At 34.7% G+C, this 18211-nt stretch overlaps 1 protein-coding gene across 2 annotated transcripts in view; it reads right to left on the reverse strand.

Moving 5' to 3' along the window:
- The window catches only part of LOC134232133 (multidrug resistance-associated protein 1-like), a 100191-nt gene that overhangs the window by 37840 nt on the left and 44140 nt on the right, over positions 1-18211 (reverse strand). For both annotated transcript variants that reach the window (XM_062714087.1, XM_062714086.1), the window contains one exon: positions 350-516. In XM_062714087.1, coding sequence (XP_062570071.1) covers positions 350-516 — 167 coding nt within the window. The remainder of the gene's footprint in view (positions 1-349; positions 517-18211) is intronic.

Below are 18211 nucleotides of genomic sequence, written 5' to 3' on the forward strand. Positions count from 1 at the left end.
ATGATTTTTAAAGATTGTATTAATTTTATTGGCTTTGGCACCACCCCTCAGGCCCCGGGGGGGGGGGGGGGGGGGGGGGGGGACTATTAAATTCACAATTTTTGTTCCCCTTCACCCATCGATGCTTTATGCCAAATTTGATTGAAATTGGTTGAGTGGTTGCAGAAAAGAAGCTGAAAATGTTCAAATGTTAATGCATGACTCATGACGACAGACAAAAATGGATAGCAATAAGGCACCTGATTTTACTCAGGTTATCTAAAAACTCACTTGAGCTTTCAGCTCAGGTGAGCTTAAAAGTGTGACATTGTGATAAAAAGGAGTCTTGATTTGGAATGAAAAAAAATACCTCAGGTTTTCTCCACCTTCAGTGCATTCATGTTGCAATCCACGTGATAATGATTCCACAAAAGATTTAAGATGTGCTTGCTCCAATGCTCTCCAGATAGTTGCATCTGAATAAGTGTCAAAAGGGTCCAGATTCACTCGCAGAGTCCCAGAAAACAGAATAGGTTCCTTTAAAGATTGATCAAAAAAATTTTTTAAGATTTTAATCCTCTTTCTTTTCATATCTAGAAGTTATACCCTAACTTTTACAAGAGGCCCAAGGGCCACATTGTTCACCTGAGCTAGGGAAAAGCACAAATCAGATCCGAATTGAAAAGTTAACTGAGGGGGTGGGGTGGGGTTGGAGGAGGGGGCTTGAATTCTAATACTACTTGCCTCCATATCAATACTGCACATATCTTTTTGAGAAATTTCTTGATAAGAAGATTTTTAAAGATTTAAATTTTTTTTTTGTAAATACATGTATGACTTAACTAGTTATAATTCAAATTGAATCTGACTCCCCATTGTTTCCCTCCCTACCCCCATTGTGATCCTACCTTATCCCTAGAGGTTATGATTTGAACAAACTAAAATCTACATGATCTGAGGATGCTTCCATATAAATATCACTAATCATGGCTTAGCAGTACTTGAGAAGAAAATTTTGAAAGATTTCCCTATATATTCCTATGTAAAACTTTGATCGGCCATTGTGGCCCCACCCTAACCCCCGGGGGTCATGATTTGAACAAAATTGAATTTTTATTACCTGAGGATGATTTAACTTAAGTTTCATCTTTCCTGTCCCTATGGATCTTAGAAGATTTTTAAAGATTTTTCCGAATATATATATTCCTATGTAAAACTTTGATCGGCCATTGTGGCCCCATCCTATCCCAAGGGGTCATGTTTTGAACAAACTTGAATTTACACTACCTTAGGATGACTCAACATGAGTTTCATCTTTCCTGTGCCGACAGTTCTTGAGAAGAAGATTTTTAAGGATTTTTCCTATATATTACCATGTAAAACTTTGATCGTCCATTGTGGCCCCACCCTAACCCTAGGGGTCATGATTTGTATAAACTTGAATGTACACTACCTGAGGATGATTTAATTAACATAAGTTTCATCTTTGCTGTCCCTATGGATATTGCGAAGAGGATTTTTTAAGGATTTTTCCTATATATTCCTATATAAAACTTTGATCTGCTATTGTGGCCCCACCCTACCCCCGAGGGTCATGATTTGAACAAATTTGAATGTACACTACCTGAGAATTATTCAACATGAGTTTCATCTTTCCTGTCCCTATGGATCTTGAGAAGATTTTAAAAGATTTTTCCTATATATTCTTATGTAAAACTTTGATCGGCCATTGTGACCCCATCCTATCCCCGGGGGTCAAGATTTCAACAAACTTAAATTTACACTACCTGAGGATGATTCCACATGAGTTTCATCTTTCCTGGCCCAGTGGTTCTTGAGAAGAAGATTTTTTAATATGCCATTAACTTTTCACTAATTCATAAATATCTCCCCTTGCAAGAGGGCGTGGCCCTTCATTTGAATAAATTTGAATCCCCTTTACCCAAGGATACTTTTTAGCAAGTTTGGTTGAAATTGGTCCAGCGGTTCTTGAGAAGAAGATGAAAATGTGAAAAGTTGTCAACGATGACTATAGACAATGGACAAATTTTAATCAGAAAACTCTCACTTGTGCCTTCGGCTCAGGTGAGCTAAACAAGAGGCCCATGGGCCACATCACTCACCTGAGCACTAAGGGTAGGAAAAAGTAGAAAATGCCTTTTTATTGTAAAGTTTAAATCCAAAAGTAGTCCCATGACCAATCATGGATTTGCTATTTTATAGAAAATGATTTTTAAAGAATTTTCCTATATATATCTTTAAAAAGTTTGGTCGGCCATTTTGACCCCACCCTACCCCTGGGGGTCATGATTTAAACAAATTTGAATCTACACTACTTGAGCATGCTTCCATATAAATATGATGAATTATAGCTTTGTCATTCTTGAGAAGAAGATTTTTAAAGAATTTTCCTATATATTTCTATGTAAAACTTTGGTTGGCTATTTTGGCCCCGCCCTACCCCCGGGGGTCATGATTTGAAGAAATTTGAATCTACACTAACTGAACATGCTTCCATATAAATATGATGAATTATGGCTTTATCATTCTTGAGAAAAAGATTTTTAAAGAATTTTCCTATATATTTCTATGTAAAACTTTGGTCGGCCATTTTGGACCCGCCCTACCCCCCAGGGTCATGATTTGAAGAAACTTGAATCTACACTACCTGAGCATGCTTCCATATAAATATGATCAATTATGGCTTTGTCCTTCTTGAGAAAAAGATTTTTAAAGAATTTTCCTATATATCTCTATGTAAAACTTTGGTCGGCCATTTTGGCCCCGCCCTACCCTCGGGGGTCATGATTTGAACAAACTTGAATCTACACTACCTGAGCATGCTTCCATATAAATATGATGAATTATGGCGTTGTCATTCTTGAGAAGAAGATTTTTAAAGAATTTTCCTATATATTTCTATGTAAAACTTTGGTCGGCCATTTTGGCCCCGCCCTACCCCCCAGGGTCATGATTTAAACAAACTTTAATCTACACTACCTGAGGATGTTTCCCCATAAGTTTCATCTTTCCTGGCCCAGTGGTTCTTGAGAAGAAGGTTTTTAAAAATATGCCACCAAATTTTCATTAATTCCCAATTATCTCCCCTTGAATGAGGGCGTGGCCCTTCATTTGAACAAACTTGAATCCCCTTCACCCAAGGATACTTTGTGGCAAGTCTGTTTGAAATTGGCCCAGCAGTTCTTGAGAAGAAGCCGAAAATGTGAAAAGTTTACAGACAGACAGACGGACGCCGGAAAAAATGTGATCAGAAAAGCTCACTTGAGCTTTCAAGCTCAGGTGAGCTAAAAATGGTAATGACACAAGCACAACTTAACCTACACTACATGAACAATTGAACATTAATTTGCTCTCTTACTAGAATACTGACCATTCATCAAGGGCCTTACCAAAGGGAAAGAAATATATCGGTGCAGCTTACGGAATGAGAATTTTCTTACATCACACTAGGCCCAATAAATGCCTGAGATACTTATATATAGCCATAAAATAAAACCCAATATGCATCAACTGACAAAGTTTGATGATTTTAGGTCAATAAGTACCAGAGATACTTAAATAAAGCCATAAAATGTCAAAAGTAGGTCACCGTGACCTACTTTTAGGTTGTCACACTCCGAAACCCAAATAAGCATGGACTCACAAAGTTTGATGATTCTAAGCCAATAAATACCTAAGATACTTAAATATAGCCATAAAATGTGGAAAGTAGGTCATCGTGACCAACATTTTGGTCGAAATTTTTCAAAAACCCAAGATGCATCTACTGACCAAGTTTGATGATCGTAGGTCTGAAGGTAATCAAAATATGCTTTTTAAACAATTTGAAAGCAAATGTCGGCAAAATTCAAAAAGTAGGTCACAGTGACCTACTTTTTCATAAATATGTTTTAAGGTCTCAAGATGCATCAAAGTACAAGATTTGATGATTCTAAACCTCCCAGTGTCTGAAATAATGGGATTTAATGTTTTTTAAAAGGATAAGTCATAAAGTTCAAAAAGTAGGTCACAGTGACCTACTTTTAAGTTGAAATTGTTCTAGGACCCAAGATGCATCAACTGACAAAGTTTGATGATCATAGGCCTTAAGTGTCCAAGATATGCCTTCAAATCAATTTAAAAACAAATGCCCGCAAAATTTAAAAAGTAGGTCACCGTGACCTACTTTTGAGTTAACATGATGTGAAGTCATAAGATGCATCAACTTACAAGAATTGATGATCCTAGTCCTTATAGTAAGCAAAATATACACGTTTTTATTAATTGTAAAATTAGGTCAACTTTGAAGTAAGTTTGGTGAAAAATCTGCCTGGTGATTATTTTGTTTTCCTGATTATCTCCCCTTGTTTATGGGCCCAACCCTTATTTTAGTACAAATGGTAGCCCTTGGGCCAAGGATACCCTGTGACAAATTTGGTACGGATTGGCCAAGGGGTTCTTGAGTTATGGCCCACATTCTAAAAAGTTTATGCACACTGCACACCGCACAAATGGCCATAGCATTAGCACTGTGAGCCTTTGGCTCAGAAGAGCTAAAAACTGATACAGAATTATGTATCTTAGTGTAGTCTACTTGTGTGCAGTTATATTGAAATCAGACCAAAATTGTAGGAGGAGTAGCATTTTGAAAAATTGCTTACAGACAGACGGAAGGACGGACGACGGACGCATTACTATGGCATAAGCTCTTCTGGTCTCTGACCAGTAGAGCTAAAAATCGGATTCCCTATTGTGGCCCTGCTCACCCCCAGGGTCATGATTTGAACAATTTAGAAGCTACACTAATTTTTGAAGAGGCACTCTTGCTCATCATAACTATGTACTTAGTTTCTTTGTTTATTACCAAGGAATAGAGCAGATCTTCAAGGAAATAAATGCACTTTCACTAAATGATCATCGATATAGCCCCACCCTATCACCAGAACACCTGACCCTGGGGCATTAAGGTAAGTCACTCCTGAAATTTGTTATATCAAGGATTTTTTAAGAAGTATATTTTGGATAAGTACTCATAAAGTGTAACTAAAAATCGCAAAGAAAATAGGGGGTCAGTGTGCATCCTACTGATCTACGGTACATTTAAGCTGACCTTTTTGCACTAAAATTTCATCTTTTTGGTTAATTACTTTAACCCTTATTATATTTATCCATGGCAATAAATATAATCTTATTTACCGTAAAATAGTTTGAATAATATTTATCACTACATAATAATATACGGAAATTATTGTGTGACCTTTTTGCACTAAAAAATAACATTTTTGGGGTATTAAAAAACTTAATAGGCAATAAAAAAATTTCTTATATCAAACTTTTTACGACTTTAGTGCTGATCAGTCACAAGTATCGAGTAGTTTAAAATAATGAAAGAAAAAGGTGGGGTCAGTGATGTTAATTTTGAAATATTTGTCAAAATATGTGATTTTCAGGAACAAAATATTATAAATTTGATCTTGACTTCTTTAATATATTTTCATTTTTTGGAAAATTTTGTTGAGGGAAGGTGTAAAACTTAGTCTAAAAATATAAATTAAGACCTATATTTAATATTTTTAGCAATATCAAAACGGAAAATATTCTCCGAGTAAAAGTATGTGAGGTTAAATTTCCATTACATTAAATTTTATAAATGTGCAGATTTGCAGAATTTTCTGCTAAATATCCTTCCACCAAAAGAAATAGTCCCTCATAAATCTTGCTTCTTTGTAGATTTTTGAGCAGTTTTTTCATTGAATGTTAAAAAATTTACATTATTGAATTTAAATATGTTATAAAAATTGAATTTTAATAAGTAGTTTTGAAGTAAAAGCTTCTGTGTGACCTTTTCTAAAAAGCTGACGAGTGACTTACCTTAAATTTCAGAATTTTGAAGAGGCAGTCTTGTTTATAATAACTATGTACTTAGTTGGTTTTATTAATATCCAGGAGGAGAGAGGGAAATTTTAAATGAATGCATTTCACTATACAATCTATTTTTACAATTTTTGAAGAGGCACTCTTGCTCATCATAACTTTGTATTTAGTTAGTTAGTTTGTTTATTACCCTGGAATAAATAAGAAGATCATAACTATGTACTTAAATAATTTTTAATACCCTCAGGCCCCAGAAGGGAGGGGGGGGATAGTCTGGTCTGATTTATGGAAAAAAAATACTTCTAACGGCAAGTAATTATTATTTGGTCCAGCATAATTTTTTAACCTGAATCCGAAAAAATATGCTGCCCTTCATGAAAATGGCGTTAAAGAGGTCAAAATGGCGATTCAAAATGGCGGACATCAAATTTTTCTAATTTTCTCTTAATATCGTTCAAAAAGGAGAAATACTATGTGAAAATTTCCCTGAGTTTAATACAAGTATAAAAATGATAATAGAATGCTAACATCATTAGTTTAACTCTGAAAATTTAGTCGTTTCTACACTTAAATCTAATTTTCTCTGATTTTTTTTCTATTGTTCTACATTCTGCTTTGTTCAGGATTTTACATTTGCAAATATCCATACACTGCAGATTTGTATTTTTTCCTCTACATCTCAATATTCTACAATTGAATGATGGTACAGCTGTAAGTTAAGATCAATATAGCGATTCAAAATGGCGGATATTCATTTTTTAAAAAATCATTTCTTACCGTCGTTTACATAGGAGAAAGGATTTGTGAATATCTTACTGAACGTAATACAACTCTGTGAATTTCCAATATAACACTAATATAATCACTTTAATTCGGAAAATTTAGTGTTTTAATATGAAATGTGTTAATTAGCTCAAAATAGCGATTAAAAATGACGTCATATTCACTCGAATTTTGTAAAATACTCAAACTGCTTAATCCTGATTCTTTTGCAGAAAATAAATTACAGTTTGTTTTATATATAGTATATTGATTAGTCCAATAAATATGAACAAACAAAAAATACTAGAAAAGATTCATTATGCCCCCCGCTTGAAAAGTGGGAGGGAATACTGTAATCGGTATGTCCCTCCGTCTGTCTGTCTGTTATGCTTTGCAGTACCCATCTCTTATGCGCAACTCCTCTTATACCACTGAGTGTATTCTTATGCCACTGAGTGAAATTTAATGAAACTTTTACAGAATCTTTATTAAATATTGCCATTGTGCACCTCCTATTTTGCTTTTTCATTCGACACATATTTTGGGTTTCTCTGGCACAGCAAAACATGGACTTTGTCATTCTAACCATATGGAAGGCGGGGGGTATCATTTAGTGAGCTCATTGCTCACAGTACCTCTAGTTTTTTCTGGAAATAATTAAAACAAAGTCGACTTCAGAGTTTCCAAATTTTCCCCCTCGTATTTGACCGTGTTCCAAAGCCTTTGAGCACCCGCCCACCTAAAATCACTCCTGAATCCTGTCATTATCAACTCTCACTTCTACTTCAACATCCCTCAGCACACCATCAAATATAACTGAAGAAATTCTTGTCCGATTTTATCGAACACTTTGTTCCAGCTTTTTAGCACATATAAGAACTTAGTATTATCCCCTAACATCTTCTATTCCAGATTTATTTGCTAAATGTTTCAGTTCTTCGGAATTTTGGTATTGTAAACACTCAAGTAAAATGGTGCCCCGTGTCAAGGATGACAACTCCTTGGCACATAAAAGATCGTTTCTCTGGAGTTCGAAAAAGAGTAAGCTCACTGGAGGCCGCCAGAGAAACCAACACCCTTCAAAAAATGATTATTTAAACTGAGAGTCCGCCGAAACATGGCTGAAAAATTGCCAAATCGGAATTAACAATAAACAATCAATCAATAAATACTCAAGGAACAACATATTTATGTTCAAATATTAAAAGTCTATTTTTTTCCAAAACCTTATGCAAAATGAACTAGAGGTACTGTGAGCAATTAGCTCACTAAATGATACCCCGTCTCCCATATGAATATAATGACAGTGTCCATGTTTTGCTATGGGAAACCCAAAATATGTGTCGGATCAAAAAGTACAATAGGAGGTCACAATGGCAATACCGGTATGTAATAAAGATTCTGTGAAAATTTCATTAAATTTCATTCAGTGGTATGAGAGGAGTTGCGGATAAGAGATGGGTACCCTAAAGCGTAACAGACGGACGGATGTACATACCGATTACTCTATACCCTCCCACTTTTCAAGCGGGGGGGGGGGTATAAAAAAATCTCTAATATTCAAGACATGTAGCTCTTTATTTCGTGACCGCGTATAGATTTGCTGTCTTTTAGGGTAGAAAGGTCATTCTATTAGCAAGAAAATTCTCAAACTTTATCATCTGGAATCACATTGTGTGCTTTTGGTGAGAAGAGTTGTATAATTATGCAATTTAAGAGCGCCTGCAGATTCCTTGTGATTCCTATCACTTACAAGCTTTGGTACAAATAGGCCAATGCCATTCTTGACTTTGATCTAGTCAAAACTTCTCTTGACAACAAAATTTTCTTGAACAGTCCAAAAACTTTATAAGACAACATGATCCACACTTCTTTGTTACGGTAGTGTAAGGTTGTATCAAGAATCGAGGGGGATTGAAACCAAACATTTTCTTCTTTCAGATTTTGTAAAATTCATTTTTTTAAAAAATTTATATACACTGTTCAATACAAAATTATCCGTTCACAACATAAAATATTTTGAGAATGCAGTTGAATTTTTGACTGAGAACAACAAAATGCAAATGTAGGGACACAGAATCAGAGCTGGACAATCAAGAAAATTTATGGTTTATGTATATTATACTGATAATTCTTAATAAATATGTTTATATTTGGATATTATACTATATTCAGATTTATATGAGGTAACAATTATTAGCCCTCTGGTCATGGTCCATCATTTTAAAAATCATACTAAGTTATGTTGCACTAGACCTTCCACATGAACATAAACATTATTTTTTTTCTACACTGGACTATAAAAAATAGATTAAGAATTTTCAACAACTGATATGATTTAGCAACTCTCGAACTACAATGTTCACTCACCTTAATGCATGGGGAAAACTGCTCTTGGGGTAGCTTAATTATCATATTGTCCTCAAAACAGAAATAAGTGTATGATATTATTAACTTTTTATATGAAGAAGCATGGAGAGACAGATAATAGGTAAAATGTCCTCGGAACTGTCGTCAAAAATTTATCTATAATAGAAGTAATTAAACAAAAAATTCGTGTTATAAAAATCCTAGGCTAAGTCATTAACGAAAATATTCTCCAACTTTCATTTCATATTTGAAAATTATTTCATGAATAAAAAAGAAACAAACTGTAATTTATTTTCTGCAAAACGAATCAGGATTAAGCAGTTTGGGTATTTTACGAAATTCGAGTGTATAAGACGTCATTTGAATTGCCATTTTGAGCTAATTAACACATTTCAAATTTAAACGACTAAATTTTCCGAATTAAAGTGATTATATTAGTGTTCTATTGTCATTATACATGTTTGTACTATGCTCAGTAAGATAATCACAAATTCTTTATCCTATGTAAACAACATTAAGAAACAAGAGGCCCACGGGCCTTATAGGTCACCTGAGCATTATGCAACAACTTTCCAGTTATTGAATTTGACTCATGTTTTAAGTAAGATGCTATATGGCATTCACAATTTTGAAAGAGGCACCATTGATCATCATAACAATACATTTAGCAGTTGCTTAGCTTGGTTACTGAATACCCATACGCAGGGTAGGGGAACAAAAATGCATTCCAACTAATCAGTAATATTCAGCAATAATCAGTAGTGCCCCTAACACTGTGACATAAACCCCTGACCCTAGGTCCACACATTGCACAAATTTTAAAAAGGCACTTGAAATTCACAATTCTGGAAGATTAGGGCCCTTGCTCATCATAACTATATAGGTAGTTCATCTGCTTCATACCCAGAGACAGAGAAGAAAATTTTCAAAGATTTAATGTATTTTCACTATATAATCAATAGAGCCCCGCCCTAACACCAGAACCCCTGACCCTGGGGCCATAAAATTCATAATTTCAGAAGAAGCATTCTTGCTCATCATAACTATGTACTTAGTTAATTTAATTTCTAGGAGCAGAGAAGAAGATTTTCAAAGAATTCATGTATTTTCAATATATAATCAAACAAGCCCTGCCCTAATACCAGAATCCCTGACCCTGGGACCATAAAATTCACAATTTTGGTAAAAGCACTCTTGCTCATCATAACTATGCACTTAGTTAGTTTATTTAATACCAAGGAGCAGAGAAGAAGATTTTCAAAGACTTCATGTATTTTTACTATATAATCTATAGAGCCCTGCCCTAACACCACAACCCCTGACCCTGGGACCATAAAATTCACAATTTTGGTTGAGGCACTCTTGCTCATCATAACTATGCACTTAGTTAGTTTACTTAATACCTAGGAGCAGAGAAGAAGATTTTCAAAGAATTCATGTATTTTCACTATATCATCAATAGAGCCCCCCCCCCCCCCAACACCAGAACCCTTGACCCTGGGGCCATAAAATTCATAATTTTGGTTTAGGCACTCTTGCTTATCATAACTATGCACTTAGTTAGTTTATTTAATACCAAGGAGCAGAGAATAAGATTTTCAAAAAAATAATGCATTTTCACTATATACTTATTTAGTCCCACCCTAGCACTAGAACCCCTGACCCCAGGGCCATGAATTTCACAATTTTGGTAGAGGACTCAATGCTGATTACAATCATGCAAATAGTTTGACTGCCTGATGTCCAGGAGTAAAGAGGAAGATTTTTAAAGATTGCATCAATTTTAGTAGTTTTGGCCCCACCCCTTAGGCCCCAGGGGGGGAGGGATCATGAAATTCACAATTTTTGTTCCCCTTTACCCATAGATGCTTTGTGCCAAATTTGGTTGAAATTGGTTCAGTGGTTGCAGAGAAGAAACTGAAAATGTTCAAATGTTAACACACGACGGACGACGCATGACGTACGACGACGGACGAAAACGGATAGCAATAGGTCACCTGAGTTTACTCAGGTGACCAGTACTAGCTAATAATTTGAAAAAGAAATGAATATCCTCCATTTTGAATCGCCATTTTGACTTTTAACTTACAGCTGCACCATCATTCAGTTGTAGAATAGTGAGATGTAGTGGAAAAATACAAATCTGCAGTGTATGGATATTTGCAAATGTAAAATCCTGAACAAAGCAGAATGTAGAACAATAGAAAAAAAATCAGAGAAAATTCGAATTAAGAGTAGAAACGACTAAATTTTCAATTTTCAGTGTTAAACAAATGATGTTAGCATTCTATTATCATTTTTATACTTGTATTAAACTCAGGGAGATATTCACACAGTATTTCTCCTTTTTGAACGATATTAAGAGAAAATTAGAAAAATTTGATGTCCGCCATTTTGAATCGCCATTTTGACCTCTTTCACGCCATTTTCATGAAGGCCAGCATATTTTTTCGGATTCAGCATACTCGAATTAGGTTAAAAAACTATGCTGGACCAAATAATAATTATTTGCCGTTAGAAGTTATTTCTAGCCTTCTTTTTTAAAATCAGGACCAGACTAGGGTAGGAACCATGAAATTCACAATTTTGTTCCTCTTTATCCATAGATGCTTTGTGCCAAAATTGATTGACATTGTTTAAATGGTTGCAAAGAAGAAGCTGAAAATGTTCAACTGTTAACAAGCAACACATGACGCACAACGACGGACTACAACAGATAGCAATAGGTCACCTGAGTTTACCTAGGTGACCTAAAATAACAAGAAAATTTGTGGATGGATGAAGAACAGAGTGATTACTATAGGCACCTGCAAATCCTTGCAGAGTCAATATTAAAAGTCAATACCACTGGATACTTGAACAATTTTCAAATAAATTGAAAAATTTTTGGATAATGTGCTGAATAAGGTATCCAGAATATTTTTCAGGAATCACTTGAAGTCTTCACTTAAGACATTAAAGAAACAAGAGGCCCATGGGCAACATCACTCACCTGAGCACTTTGGCTAAGAAGAAAGAAGAAATTGGTTTATTATTGAAAAGTTTAAACCCAAAAGTAGTTCCAACCATTCCTTAAAGGGGAGAGGGTATGATTTGCATGAACTTGAATCTATACTACATGAGAATGCTTCCATATCAATATGACCAATCATGGCTTTGTTATTCTTTAGAACATTTTAAAAGAATTTTCCTATACATTTCTATGTAAAACTTTGGTTGGCCATTGTGGCCCCGCCCTACCCCCGGGGGTCATGATTTGAGCAAACTTGAATCTATACTACCTGTGGATGCTTCTATATAAATATGATCAGTAATGGCTTTATTATTCTTGAGAAGAAGATTTTTAAAGAATTTTTTATAACATAATTATAATTTTTATTTCCCAGACCTAATCTACAACAACATATCAACTATCATCACTAGAAAAAAAATAATTAAGGCAGCTGCCAGGGATGGGGCCCTGACTAAGCTCCTTCTAAACAATGATAATTATGTCCTATGACATCAGGCAGGATGTTATAAATTATACAGAAAAATTTAGAGTACAATTATTTTCAAAAAATATATTTATACAGTATACATCATGAATTAAGGTAAAGATATAATTTCAGTGTAGCTGTCAACCGAATGAGCCACAAATACGTTTCACAGTCTATTTACTCCCCCCATTTTGACAGCACTACTGGAAGACAGGTCCCTTCCCACTAGTATTTATACAAGAATAAATAATTTTCACATTAATTTGGAAAGATTTTCAAAAATCCTAAGTTCAGTGTTAACATCAAGAAAGCGTAATACTGAAGTATAGAAACATATTGATCTTTTTTACATGATTGTATAAATTGTATTCAGTTTCACGTAAAGACTCTAACCTTCATAACATTTTATGTTTATAAATTCTATATGCCACAAATGTAATAAGTGAATTAAGAGATCTAGTTTTATCATTGTTTTCATGGAAAAAACCAACAACAATATGTTTCCACTGAACTTTAAATGATAAAAAACTGCTTAAAGTATTCCATATATTAGACACATTATCACATTTAAACATCAGATGTTTCACGTTTTCTATTTTGTTACAATGTATACACATAGAAGATATACCGGTATCTTTTTTCCACTTACTCATATAAGCATTGTTACATATTATATTATTCAATAATTTGTAGCTAAATTCTGCTATGTGTCTATCTCTATGTCTATAATCTTACATTCATAAATATTCTTACAACTCGACTCCTCAAATATTCCAAAATCTTTAGAAAATATTGCTTAAAAACTGGGTCTACAATTTTTTATTTCAATGAGATTTTTGTAGAAAAGTTACTTGATTTTTCTAATATGTTGAAGTTCCCTAAAGGGAAGTTGAAGTTAACTACATTTTGTTTATTTATGTTGCTTGCATTTAAAAAGTTGTGTATTCTTCGAGTATTCTTAGTGGCTGACAGAAGAATTATGTACTCACATAGCCAATTAGATTTATCTATAATATTGGAAAAATGCTCGAGTGGTCTGAGGCAACCATTGTCATCAAACAATTCATATAATTATATATATATATATACTAGATGCTGTCATGAGACAGTAATACCCACACTAAGGTGTTTGCCTCTAAATACACACTCCTACACATAGGCCTTTCCAAGGAAAAAGTCAAAATAATTCTATAATTTACACAGAACATGTATTCGTCAAATTGAGTATGAAATTCTCAGACCCTGTGACCATGTGACCTATATGACTCAGAACCTCTTATATGTATTTTACATGCTAAATTCATTACCAGTTTTGAAAAAACAGAATTTAATTAATGATGTAAATTAGATTTTGATAAATGTTTTCCTTATAATAGGAACTTATAATATAATATAATTTGCTTATAATAGGAACCCACCCCCCGACACCACAAACACACGGCACGTACATTTTTTGTTGAATAAGCTAGATGGAAAAGTTTTATCAAAACATCATTTGTTATGAATTAATTTGAAATTTGTTCTTGTACTATACATGTTTACATGTAAACACCTTTTGGAGAATTTCTACATCACATCTGGTTGCGTCATCCATTATCATATTTTCAGATTAAGCACTACCTGGTACACCTTGGCCAATTCCCACTTCATCTGATAAGGCGACGGAATCAGCCAAGGTTTGCCGAATGGGACAGCACATGCTGCAGTAATTTCATGTGTATTGAAATAATTCATTTTGTGTTATAGTTGGATTATATTTCTTGAAGTTGACAGGACCTATGACAGTCGGTAAGTACAAGTTTAAGTATAGTTTGGGGTAAAATAAAACGAAATGCAAATGATTAGGTTAAAGTTCAAAAAGGGTCATAGATCATCGAATGCCACAGTTGATGAATTTCACATTGTGAAGTTATCTCCCGTTGTCGACGTGACATTCAGTTACTGGTGCAGATCCAGAATTTTTTTTTCGGGAGGGGGGGGGGGTCACGCCTTAGTCAAAAAAATTCCAATCCAGAATTCCCTGACAAGCAAAGGAAAAAAAAAACTGAAAACAAAAAACAAAATAAAAACAATGATAGCGGGGTCATGGGGTCAATGTTTTCTAAGGGGGAGGATGTCCAAAGTCATTTCTTATTTGCTTCAGCATAAAGTCTTATTTAAATAACAAAACAAATTCCAGGGGGGGGGGTTCCAATCTCCCTAGCCACTCCCTGTCCCTGAAATTACAATCGATATTTTGACTCCAAAATAGTAGAATTTTTTCCATTTGACTATATACATATTTTGTTTCTTGTGTTTATATTATGTGTGTCTATTTGTCTGCAGAAACTTTAACCTTGCCCTTCAGTTTTAAGGGTAATGGGCTATACACATGGCTTCCACATTTCATAGCTTAATTCCTTGTGACAAGACCTCTTATTTGAGTACCACAAATTTTGACCTCTTGATCACTTGACCTTGGATTTTTACCCATTTTTACAAGAAAAATATCAAACTTTAAACTTGGCCTAAATTTTGATCAGTAGGTGCTAAGGCTTTCATGCTTAACATGTGTATTCATTGCGAACTTTCAACAGGTATAAATATGTTTGACCTTGACTCTAGAGTTTGACCCACATTAAAAAAACCTTTAACCTTGGCAATTAACTTTTGAACAGGAAGTACTAGGGATTTCTTACTTCACATGTGTATTCCTTGTGACAAGACTTTCTTCTGATACCAACAATTTTAACCCTTTAACCTTGACCTTTGAGTTTGACATACATTTGAGAAACTTCAACCTTCACCATAGGCTGCCATATGGGGGATTAGTGTTTCACAAACACATCTTGTCTTCATTATTATTAATTGGTGGTGTCTCCATATCAGGGAAAAATTCCTGAGAGAGAGAGATGTATTCACAACAAACAAACAAATTACTAAAGAAAATATAAAACATGAATATGTTGGTCATGCATATCTCTGCAAGAAAAAAACAGCTTTTCAAATACTGTAAGCATATTGTAACCCTTTCAAAACACTCATTTGAGTTTTTCTGGTTTCCTTATCATATAACATCTGTTGTGACATGTCGTCCATCTGTTTGTCTAAAAACTTTTTACATTTTTAACTTCTCTAGAACCACTGGGCCAATTTTACCCAATTCATATAGAAATATGTACATTTGTATGTCAGACTGTCCATCTGTTTCAATAAATTTAACCTTGGTCATCACAGTCATATCTACTGAATGAGAAGAGACAAGGCATTCATATTAAACTTATGTACTAGTATTTACCTGTGAGAATGGCATGGGTTTTTTTTACATGTGACCTAGAAGTTTGACCTACTAGCAAAAAAGATAAATTGTTATAAATTCATCATTTTGAAAGAGAAAAGTTAGGGCATTCATATTATAATGCATGTATATTATTACCTGTGATAAGACCTTTCCAAATAAATCATGACTTTTAACTCTGTGACCTTGACCTTGAAGCCTAACCTACTTTTCAAAAATGTTGCATTTGCTTATTACTTTTGATTGAGAAGAGATATCACTCTCACATTTGACATGTACATTAATTACTCATAAGAATTCAAGATGATTCCCAGCATGCGATGCTTTTTTACCCCTTGACGTTGATGCTTTACCAAATTTTCAAAATATTTAACTCTCCTAAAAGATGATTAGGCTTCTGAGTAATATTAAGGAGGACTTCAGGGAAAACAGGGCTTTTTGCATAAAAAACATAATTTTTCCACCCCCAGGGCAAAATCAAAATTCCGAAAACTTACTGCACATCTACATGACACCACCAACTATCTCCCAAAAGAAGATTAGACTACTGTGTAAAATGTAGGAGGAGTTCAGGGAAGACGGAGCTTTTTGCATAATAAACGTCATTTTTCCACCCCCATTTGACCCCCCGGGGCAAAATCAAAATTCTGAAACCTTACTGCACATCTACATGACACCACCAACCAAGTCCCAAAAGAAAATTATGCTACTGTGTAAAATGTAGGAGGAGTTCAGGGAAGACGGGGCTTTTTGCATAAAAAACGTCACTTTTCCACCCCCATTTGACCCCCCGGGGCAAAATCAAAATTCCGAAACCTTACTGCACATCTACATGACACCACCAACCATCTCCCAAAAGATGATTAGGCTACTGTGCACAATGTAGGAGGAGTTCAGGGAAGACAGGGCTTTTTGCATAAAAAATGTCATTTTTCCACCCCCATTTGACCCCCCGGGGAAAAATCAAAATTCCAAAACCTTACTGCACATCTACATGACACCACCAACCATCTCCCAAAAGATGATTAGGCTACTATGTAAAATGTAGGAGGAGTTCAGGGAAGAAAAGTGTGACAGACGGACGGACGGACGGACAGACTGATGGACGGTTATGAGTAACAACAATATACCCAAACTATCTTTAGAAAGTGCGGGCATAAAAAATTAATCTTTGAATTTTCTTGATATAGTTCTCATCCGAGAGACACAAAATTGACGATGTACATATCACTTTTGAAATAGCAAGCGTCCGAATAATACATGCTTTGCCAAAAAGAGTTAATTTTCTACGTTTCCAGGATTCAAAAAGTTTTTCCATTTCATGATACATTCTCATCCAGTTTTTATTATAAAATTCCTCTTTATCATGACCTAAGTAGATACCTAAACATTTAACTATAATTTTCCTGTATATTTCTATGTAAAACTTTGGTTTGCCATTGTGGCCTCGCCCAACCCCCTGGAGTCATGAATTGAACAAACTTAAATCTACACTACCTGAGGATGCTTCCATATAAATATGATCAATCATGGCTTTGTTATTTTTTAGAAAAAATTTTTTAAATAATTTTCCTGTATTTCTATGTAAAGCTTTGGTAAAACTTTAGTCGGCCATTGTAGCCCCGCCCAACCCCAGGGCTCATGATTTGAACAAACTTGAATCTACACTACCTGAGGATGCTTCCATATAAGTATGATCAATCATGTCTTTGTTGTTCTTGACAAGAAGATTTTTAAAGAATTCTCCTATATATTTCTATGTAAAACTTTGATTGGCCATTGTGACCCCACCTGAACCCCTGGAGTCATGATTTGAATAAAATTGAATCTACACTACCTGAGGTTGTTATCCCATAAGTTTCATCTTTCCTGGCACAGTGTTTCTTGAGAAGAAGATTTTTTAAACATACCACCAAATTTTCACTATTTCTGAATTAACTCTCCGTGAATAAGGGCATGGCCCTTCACTTGAAGAAACTTGAATCCCCTTCACTTAAGGATGCTTTGTGGCAAGTTTGGTTGAATTCTAAAGAAGAAGTGAAAAAAGTGAAAAGTTTACAGACAGATGGACAGACAGGCGGATGGACAAACAGACAGACAAGGGACAAAATGTGATCAGCTTACTTGAGCCTTCAGCTCAGGTGAGCTAAAAATAATGTGAAAACAATTTCGATTCAAGTTATTTGAGAGCAATAAAATCTAGAACTGTCCAAACAGGACAAAATACCCCCCGCTGGGTTTTTCAGAGGTGCTAAATCATGAATTTTTTATGGATCTAAGAGCAGAGAGAAATGTTAAAAATTTTTTAGTGCAAATGTAATTATTCATTTTATTTTCTATAAATGAAAACGAAGGTGCAGCCTAATGAGAAAAAATAGACTAAATATATGGACCAGATATGAATTATGAACTTTTTCTGTCAGTGACCTTGAACTTGCCTAATTGACCTTGGTTCAAAGTCATGACACAA

Source organism: Saccostrea cucullata, unplaced genomic scaffold, assembly GCF_032062105.1.
Source record: "Saccostrea cucullata isolate Sc308-1 unplaced genomic scaffold, CSIRO_AGI_Scuc_v1 ctg492, whole genome shotgun sequence".
NCBI lineage: Eukaryota > Metazoa > Mollusca > Bivalvia > Ostreida > Ostreidae > Saccostrea > Saccostrea cuccullata.